We start from the raw sequence: 10,221 nt of genomic DNA, 5'->3' as shown, positions 1-10,221 counted from the left end.
GTGGGCGGCCCTAGCTCGCCTCGTGGCCGCCTTCGTGGCGCCCGCGCTCATCCGCCGCCAGCTCGACACGCTGCTGGCGCGCCAGGCCGAGCTCGAGGACACCGAGGTCAAANCAAACTACTGTGCGCCCTTTACCTTTCTTCTTTAGCTAACGATGTCAACTCTACATTGTTCTATTCCATGGCCCATCAATCTTCCCGCTTCGTAATCTGCTGCTGCCTACTTACTCTTTACTTATTGTATAAATGAATGCACACCGCCCTCAATGCACTCCTGGATGACTACCCTCATCGTGACATATTTGCGGACCCTTGGCATAAAATATTGTCAACTTGCCAATCCTTTTGTGAGCAGTGTTCTCTTTAGTCTTTAAGATGTTGTTATTATGTTTGTTGTTACCTTACTATTTAATTACGTAATCTATATATAATATAAAAGAAAGTCGTGTTAGTTACTCCACTTATAACTCAAGAACGGCTGAACCGATTTAGCTGAAAATTGTCAGGGAGGTAGTTTAGAGCCAGGAGAAGGACATAGGATACTTTTTATCCCGTTCGAAATTAAAAAAAAAAGTCTGCTTATTTATTGCCATTAAGGCGGAACAAAGTTCGCCGGGTCAGCTAGTAAGGTATAAACCTGTGTAATTAAAATTAATAAATAAATGTGTTTGGCAGCGGATCAGCTGGCGATCTGGAGCGCAGAGGGCACAGAGGAAGGCGAGGACCGCGAGCGGCCGCAACTGGCTCCGCAGTGGTTACACGAGCCGTTCTCGCGCGCGCTCGAACTCGCCGACGCCGCGCTCACTGGACACACGTGAGTAATCTGAGAGCAAGATGCGTTAATTAGCTTAGAGATGGATTTTGTTTCTCGAAAAATAAGAACGATTTTAGCATAATACTTAATTGTACTTCGTTCGTTTCAGCCAAATAACTTGCACTGCCGCATAAAAGCTTACCCTTAGGATTTTCATAACGACCAGTCCTGCGCTGCCCGCATCCAGGTTGTTCCTGCGACCTTCACCCGGTCGTCGGTCCACCTAGTGATGGGCTTGCCCACACTACTTCCTCCAGCCCGTGGTCGCTTCTCGAAAACTTCTGCCCCAACGGCCATCAGCTCTATGAGCCATGTGCCCCGCCCAATGCCTCTTTATTTTAGCAATTCTACGGGCTATTGCGGTCTCTTTGGTTTTCGTGCAGATTTTTATTTATTTATTTAAACTTCAGCACACAAAGTAGCAATGCACTGTGGCGGACTTAATACCGGATGGCATTCTCCTCCATATGTTTGTCTCGAAGCGCTGGTAGGGCCCTTTAATAAGGGCTACCTTTTCTTTTTTTATTATTTTCTATAATAATATTTTGACGTTCATAAGTGCCACTTGTGGTCTAAACTGAATAAATACTTTTGATTTTTGATTTCTGTCAGTCAACCACGGGTCATGCAGAAAGAGTAAGGCGGAGTAAAATTAATTAAATTTTTGATAATAAACCTTCTTACATAAGATTACATAAAATAAATAACATAATACAAATAAATATAATAGACATACACATAAATACATAAACATAATAATATTATAGATGTACACATAATTTTCTTATTGTACACATCATTTTATTATTATGATTGTACTCATTTATGTTTAGAGCGGGCGTGGACTCGTGCGAGATGGTGGCAGGGTCAGACGCGCACGCGATTGCATTAGGCTGCGCGCTGCTGGCCGACGCGCTGCACGAGCTCACCACGCGCGCGCGCGGCGACCTCACGCACCACTACATACAGCACTACAGGTGGGTGGCAATACCTTCGATACTCTCTTCGATGCTAGCCATAAAGTTAATTTATCTAGCGAAATAGAGCAACAAAGCCAACTGCGTAAAATTGAACTTAATAAAAATAAGCCTTAGTGTTCACAAATGCAGTCAGAGGCATCAATGACTAATTCTTCGTTTTGTTGGTGATATGTATTTGTTTTTTTGAAGACTTGAAATCCGCCATTTTTCTTTTTTAAATTTTATTATAGCCAGTGTCACTCTCATGATTAAGACGAATCTAACGATACCTCCCACGCTAAAATCGGTCAAACCGTTTAGGCTATAGGCCGTGCTAAAGAAATATACATACATACACTCGAAAAGCGTAGTATATTCGAAATCGGGAGGCCTTTGTCCAGCAGTGGACGTCATTTGGCTGAAACGAACGAACGAATTCGAAAAACATAACCCTCCTTCTGGAGCAGTCGGGTAAAAAGAGATGCGAGATGCGACGTAACAGAACAGTTTTTTGCAACCATTTGACAGTTCGTTAAACTTATTGGCACGTTGAAAATTTGAACTCTGAGATTTTTTCAGATTTTACGTGAGTGAAATCGTGGATATTTATCAGAAATAGTACTTCAGAAACGTGACTGATTCAGTAATTGATTTATTGTACAAAACAGTGAAATAACCCTGACACTGATACACAAAAGATATACAGTGACGTTTTAAAATCGGTTTCGTTTGACAGCTCGTGGTTTGCTCTATTCCGAAGGAATATTAAGTTTATGATACTAGCTTCTCTTACAAGACAGTTACATATTTTGGTCTTCAGCATTTAAACATTGTGTTTTCAACAGAGAGAACTACTACACGGAGTCGTTGCTTCCCACGGCGCTGCGGCTGATCCCGAGCGAGCTGCTGAACGCCGCCGCGCCGCCGCCGCACTACGCGCCGTACTTCCACGGCATACCCGACTGGGCGCCCGACGGTGAGGCACATTAATCCTTCAAGGCCCGCGAATCTAGACACAATAGATAATCAATTGTTATGACATTAATGATTGCCGTCTGGGACTCAAGCGGTTAAGGCGATTATCATACTGCGCCGCGGTCCGCGTGATTTCATATAAAAAATCCCGCGCGCAGACGCGTTGTCAGTATGTTGTGCCGCGCGTGTTTTCTATACAAACTGAGGTACTTGCATACAATGATTAAAAATGTCGTCCCGCGTACCGCGGCGGAGCGCGGCGCAGTGTGATAATCGCCTAAACGTCTTGCCGAGAGGAGTATTCCTGAGCCGAGGTCCGAGCCTACCGTGGCGCCCTGAGGCCGCGTCCGTAGTCCCCTCGATCGGGCCCACTAGAAAGCCCGCCGTAGGCTGGACTTTGGTCCAACACCGCGGTGGGCAACCCTCTAGTTGGGTTCGCCATTGATCGGGTGCCTTATGCGCTCGATACGGCCCGATCGTTACAGTACCTTCTGTACTCGCCACTCTGCCCGGTGAAGCTGGAAAAGCTCTTCAAGCTGCCAGCGCGAGTCCCTTAAATAAAATTGAGTTAAGATAAGATGAAGTGTTACTTGCTACTTTGATTTGATACTTTTCCTATCGAATTTTCTTATGAATCATTAGTGGCGTGTTACACCCGTATTCACAAACTTACTATGAGGTCTCATATTAGTGCGTGTGAACGCAAAGGGTCCCAAAAACCTTTTCATAAGACATTACTTGAGTGACGGAGTGCTGTGCGTTCGGACTTCGCATAGCAGTGCTGCTCCACTTAAGCAAGCATCGTTTGTGAATTAGTATAGTGTCATTTATTCATTTGCATAATGTAATTGTATAAGGCTTGGTTATGTTAATAAAATTAATTAAACTAATGATACAGTTTTAGTGCCTATACGAAAACTAATACATGACATGTGTGCGCCTGCGTAAGTTGTGTCTTTGTATAATGGTGTAGCGTGGACGCGTGACGCGGGTTTCCATATGCACACGGCCGGGGGTGGGTGCACGCCGCGAGCGCTCGTGGCTCGTGTACTAGTGGTGCAACTAATATGGGGACGTCGTACGCGATGGGTATCTACCGTGGATCGCGAGCCTGTCAAGCGGCGTCATGTAATGAGGGCTATCGTTTTAGCGCTCACCAGTTAGCGCCACTGTAGAGGAAGGTCCTGTCACTTGCTAGTAGCGAAGACAGTGGCGCCAACTTGTGAGCGCTAAAGTGGTAGGAGGACTATCGCATTTGCACTCATCAAGATGGCGCCACAGTAGAGTAAGGTCCTGACAATCGCCAGGGGTGCCAACTGTTAAGTATAAAAACGATAGCCCTCATTAATGTCGTTTGTCCCTTGCAGACTCGCGCTGGTGGAGCTCGGTGGGGCTGGTGTCGTGCCGCGCCATCTCGTCCTGCGTGGGCGGCGCGGGCGGCGGCGGCGCGCGCGGCTGGTGGGGCGCGGCCGGGCGCGCGGGCCGGGCCCTGGCGCGCCTCGTGGCCGCCTTCGTGGCGCCCGCGCTCATCCGCCGCCAGCTCGACACGCTGCTGGCGCGCCAGGCCGAGCTCGAGGACACCGAGGTCAGTGGGCGGCCCTAGCTCGCCTCGTGGCCGCCTTCGTGGCGCCCGCGCTCATCCGCCGCCAGCTCGACACGCTGCTGGCGCGCCAGGCCGAGCTCGAGGACACCGAGGTCAGTGGGCGGCCCTAGCTCGCCTCGTGGCCGCCTTCGTGGCGCCCGCGCTCATCCGCCGCCAGCTCGACACGCTGCTGGCGCGCCAGGCCGAGCTCGAGGACACCGAGGTCAAATCTTACCACCACCCATGGCCATACCATCCTCGCGGTTATTGTATAACTTCTGTGGAACTAGAATCAGCTCGACCACCACCAGATCGTTCTCATCGCTTCGACTTCCGTATAAAGCCTGGTTCGTGAGCACGTAGAATTTTGTCCAATGACCTGAATTGCGCGTAATTATGTTGCTGTCGCGCTCGTACACTCACTGCGGGCGCGCGTCGAATAGTCGCGACAGCAATATAATTGCACAAAATTCTACATGCTCACGGACCAGGCTTTAGTCAAGATCTACAGCTTGACCGCCTATAAAACCCCAACCAGTCAAAATTGACCCGGGGTAAAGTGGTCCTGTCTTTGGACCCTCGATTAAATCGATCAGAAAAACATTATGAGGAGTTCAAGGAAAAGATCGAGATTCCTTTTTACGCAAAGTGGACGACAGGGGAGGAAAATATTACTGGTAACGTAAACATCATATTTTCCTGGTCATAAACACTTATGTATTTTGTTGTGGTGCAGGTGACGGTGCACTGGACGACGAACGAGGCCATCGCGGTGTACCGCATCGAGGAGCGGCCCGTCGAGCTGTGGGTGCGGCTGGAGCCCGAGTTCCCGCTGGCGCTGCCGCGCGTCACCGCGCCCGCCGCGCGCCCCGCCGTCAGCACCAACTGGGTCGCCATGTACATCGCCTACCAGGTCTGTACCAGGAATGTTATAGATATCCGTAACTGTAACCGAAACCGGTATAATATTATTCATATATCCGTAACCGTATCCATAACCGAAACTACATAACATTAACATCTCTAGTCTGTACTGCACACGTGACTTGCCAGTCTTCGTAAGGACCGGTTTCCACCAAGTCGAAGAAGAGCTCAGAAGTGTTTTGAATAACCTATCAAATTTCCTGGTTTCCTGAATAGTTAATTGGTGGACACTGGACTTAATTTGTCTATTAGGCCCGGATTCCACCAAGGCAGAGCCTATAGTAAATTTTCGTTCGTAGTAGTTAAAAATTGTTGATGGACACATTTTTATGAGCTGTCAAAACGCAGCTCTTCCACAGTCATGCTATAAAACGAGCGTGAGTTTACTAGAGATGGGTTATACTAGGTAAATTTGATACTAGGTGCACCTATTCCTAGTATTTATTAATACTCGATCCAAATACCTGTTCCACCTAGTACGTAGTAATACTTGACGCGACTAGTGCGGACTAATCCACGTAATATGACTTTCAAATACAATTTTCTTTGAAAAGATANCTGGAGCCCGAGTTCCCGCTGGCGCTGCCGCGCGTCACCGCGCCCGCCGCGCGCCCCGCCGTCAGCACCAACTGGGTCGCCATGTACATCGCCTACCAGGTCAGTATCCTGCACACGTAGCATCGAGGACCGGCCCGTCGAGCTGTGGGTGCGGCTGGAGCCCGAGTTCCCGCTGGCGCTGCCGCGCGTCACCGCGCCCGCCGCGCGCCCCGCCGTCAGCACCAACTGGGTCGCCATGTACATCGCCTACCAGGTCAGTACCAGGAATGTTATAGATATCCGTAACTGTAACCGAAACCGGTATAATATTATTCATATATCCGTAACCGTATCCATAACCGAAACTACATAACATTAACATCTCTAGTCTGTACTGCACACGTGACTTGCCAGTCTTCGTAAGGACCGGTTTCCACCAAGTCGAAGAAGAGCTCAGAAGTGTTTTGAATAACCTATCAAATTTCCTGGTTTCCTGAATAGTTAATTGGTGGACACTGGACTTAATTTGTCTATTAGGCCCGGATTCCACCAAGGCAGAGCCTATAGTAAATTTTCGTTCGTAGTAGTTAAAAATTGTTGATGGACACATTTTTATGAGCTGTCAAAACGCAGCTCTTCCACAGTCATGCTATAAAACGAGCGTGAGTTTACTAGAGATGGGTTATACTAGGTAAATTTGATACTAGGTGCACCTATTCCTAGTATTTATTAATACTCGATCCAAATACCTGTTCCACCTAGTACGTAGTAATACTTGACGCGACTAGTGCGGACTAATCCACGTAATATGACTTTCAAATACAATTTTCTTTGAAAAGATACAACCGTAGTATGAATAATGCAATTTGAAATTGAATAATAATTCCTCCCTTCATACTTCAACAGGCTTAGGCCTTAAAAGTTGGCGTATTTAAAAGATGTCAATTTCATAAAAATATTTACATATTTTTTCTTATTTACATGAATATGGTTTGACTACGTTTGTGTGCGTTTGCTTCGTCGCGCTCAAATTTGTTTGGTCAGACAGAGACGGAGTGAATCTCTACGTTCGCACATAAGCTTAGCGAGAAATACTAGGTGCGCGTAATACACGACTACGGATTACGCAATAATAACCTCTATTACTTTGACAGTAGGGTCGGAAATCGTGTAATTTATAAAATACTAGGTGGATCAAGTATTTTAAAAATTGGAATAGGTGCCGCCTAGTACTGTAAAATACCTAGTGTGTGGATCTGTTCTAGTAAATACGTCTCATCTGTAGAGTTTACGAGCGGACGTCTGAGCACCCGCAGCATGCGACCGTACATAAAAGCGCGGCCGTAGCGTATATCTACCCCCCGCCGCGCACATGGACACGTCACACGCCACACTGCGTTCATACCATTTTTCAATGCGAGCGGGCGCCTTCGCAAGTTCTAGCGAAGGCTCGTAAGCAATAACTTAATAGGACTATTACGTCATCAGGTTGAATGATCTGCTAACCGATTGTCCGCAGAACGGCACGATCCTGAACGCGGTGAAGATGTGGTGCGCGGCCATCAGCTCGCACGTGGAGAGCGCGCCGCCGTGCTACGTGTGCTACTGCCGCCTGCACCCCGCCACCGGCCACCTGCCGCAAGTGCGCTGCCACCAGTGCCGCAACCGCTTCCACACCGAGTGCATCGTGAGTGCACACTGCTACATTTCTTTTGTTTATAGCTCAGACGAAATGACAGACTCCTCGTTCTCAACCAAAGCAGGCCTATTAATCTCCGCGAGTTTACATCGAAAACAAAACACGCACGATTGCACCCTACACGATTACTATTCGACAAGGCCTCACATACGAGCGAACATTGACTCACGCACGCATATTCTTGTGTATGATGGAAAAAATGAAGAAAATGGTTTTCTAAACATTGGCAGTATTTAACTGCCTAAATAATAATAAAAACACAGAATGTAATTTTTTAAGTTGCCTGAAGACACTGAGAGGTAAATAAGTAGTTAATATTATTCATGATAATTCATGCTAAATCATGTATTTCCTCCGCCATTTTCAGTAGTTTGGCACCTCACGTCACATCATTTTACCGAAGTCAGCCCTATAGCATCGGCGTAGTACCGATCACTGACGTTTGTCAACAAATGGTGCTTGACTCTTGAGACAAGCTTAATTACACCATATTGTTAATGACATTGAGCATACATTTTTACTTATTATTATTCTGTGCAGTACAGCCAAAATGACAGACTCGTCGTCATCAGCCAAAGTGGAGGTCCACACTGAATGCGCGGGCCTAAAGCGAGCGCGGCGAGCGGCGCGTGCGGTGGCACAGTGACAGTGAAGCGCGAGGATTGTAGCAGTTCGACTTTAGTATCAGGGGTTCCAAACTATGGCTGAGGATTTCACATTTTCTACTAGACAGTCAGATCCTGAGATATGTGCTTACACTTTATCACTATAGTAGAGGGTTTTGCCGTAATCCCCACGCTTGGCAGGCGGGTTGGAGATCGCAGTTTAAAAGATTGATGTTTGTCAGAGAGCGCTGCTGCCCGTTCTCTGTTTGATGTGTAGTCCCTAAGTCGCCTCTTACGACACCTGCGGGAAGAGTAGGGGTTGGTGACAAACGTATTCTACTCTGCCGTCACCACACGGCTTAAAAAAATATGCCTAAAACATCATTTATATGCTACTCTTTGCCTACGATATGAATGATTCCCATTGTTTGTTCCAGCACAAGTGGTTCGTGTCGAGCCACAGAGCCAACTGCCCGCTGTGCCGCTCCAACTTCTAGGCCCGGCCTTACGTAGCGCGATAAGATTTATGTAACATCAACTGGCTTACGTCGGATTTATCATTAGTGACAAGTAAACATTTTTTATTATATAGATGCCATTATCGGACCAGTTCTCTCTCCAGACTCGACAATAGTGCATATGCTCCGCGTGCGAAAGAAACCCCCACAAGACATTTTCAATGAAGGTATTAGTTTTTTTTTTTATTTATTATGTCTCCAGCTAAACTAATATAATAAGCTCCAGTTAAGCCAAATATACGCTTGTATAAAGGCGGGTGTCCTGCTCCATAAAATATAAAACAGGGTCGCAGAAGATCCTAAAGGAGTTTGACGATGGGATCGAACAAATGACCCTCGATTCGGCAGTCCGACACAGATGCCGTTTTGGACTATTGTCAACTCGTCAGTTTATCAAAAGGTATCTGGTATTTATTTTACTTATGCAAAGCTGAAATATTCTTTAATATATCAGATCAGATAATGCAAATAGACCATCAAAAAAATATAATTATTTGTATTACATTATCAGTGGCTACCACCTATTCATCCCAGACATCAGAGATCTTATTCATAAAATTGTAAGGCTTATTTACCTTCATCTAATAGTAGTATTTACCTATAAAATATCATCCTATATTCTGTGGAACAGAAAGACTAACCAAGGGTTCACTAGACAAGTACAAAAAATTATAATGTACTAAATTGTAAATACTCTTCCATTATTGATATTATGATTTAAAGGTTTGTAATAGAAATATTAAAGGGAATCGTTAAATAAAACACTTCGTTTTGCTTTATTAAATGTTCTTAGAAATAACACCCGCTACGTCAGCGTGACGTCATATCGTTCGATCCTGTTGTCTCTGTCTTAGAGAGGGAAGGCACGAGAAACCGGCCGCCCCGCGCGCCGCCACACTTTGCTCGAGTGCTTGGCTGTGACGGACGTTCTCTCGGTTCAGGGACTGTGATATTTGTGACCTAGATCATTATTTCTGCCATAGGCATATTTCTTTATTGCGTTAAATTGATTTGTGGAATTATTGGTTTCGGTTATGTAATAAATCGATATCTGCTGGTGCCGTACATTACTTTTAAAAAGCACTCTCACCTCTGATCCTTAAGATCAGAAGTGGGATTGACCACGCGTTCTAACCGTTTTTGCCATCTATTTTTGCCTTAGTTTGTGATTATCAGTGCAGTGTTAAAAGTTAAGATGACCAGGCGTTCGTCCAGATTAAAAAAAGAACGTGATTATTCTCGTAAACAGTGTCGTGATAAAAGTTAGTTAAACGTCGAACCAACCTGGTGAGGGTCAGCCTCAAGCTGCACCTCAGGGCTCCGAGCATCAGCTTCCTGCGGACCAGGGCTGCGATGACCAGCCTTTGGCGGGTTCGAGCTGCGCAGACCAGTTTTCAAACGTCGGCGAGGTTATGCTGCGCGCTGAAGAAGCCGTGGCTGATGGGGAGCAGGCAGCGGTCGAGGACGCCGCACGATCAGGAACGGCCGTCTTAGAAATAACACCCGCTACGTCAGCGTGACGTCATATCGTTCGATCCTGTTGTCTCTGTCTTAGAGAGGGAAGGCACGAGAAACCGGCCGCCCCGCGCGCCGCCACACTTTGCTCGAG

The 10,221-nt window shown here is 46.5% G+C and overlaps 1 protein-coding gene across 1 annotated transcript; it reads left to right on the top strand.

Annotated features, from left to right (window-relative positions):
• Positions 1-674: 674 nt before the first annotated feature.
• On the top strand, positions 675-9,338 carry LOC114366563 (uncharacterized; the record flags this gene model as incomplete). The annotated part of the gene is made up of 8 exons (XM_028323481.1): positions 675-813; positions 1,647-1,790; positions 2,618-2,753; positions 4,115-4,552; positions 5,066-5,137; positions 5,960-6,064; positions 7,310-7,477; positions 8,532-9,338. Coding segments are annotated over 8 exons (1,262 nt in total), but the record flags the coding sequence as incomplete, so codon positions are not given.
• Positions 9,339-10,221: the final 883 nt, after the last annotated feature.

This window comes from Ostrinia furnacalis, unplaced genomic scaffold (assembly GCF_004193835.3).
Source record: "Ostrinia furnacalis isolate ACB-3 unplaced genomic scaffold, ASM419383v2 OfSCF0638, whole genome shotgun sequence".
In the NCBI taxonomy this organism is placed as follows: domain Eukaryota; kingdom Metazoa; phylum Arthropoda; class Insecta; order Lepidoptera; family Crambidae; genus Ostrinia; species Ostrinia furnacalis.
This window is presented reverse-complemented; position numbering and strand designations above follow the sequence as displayed.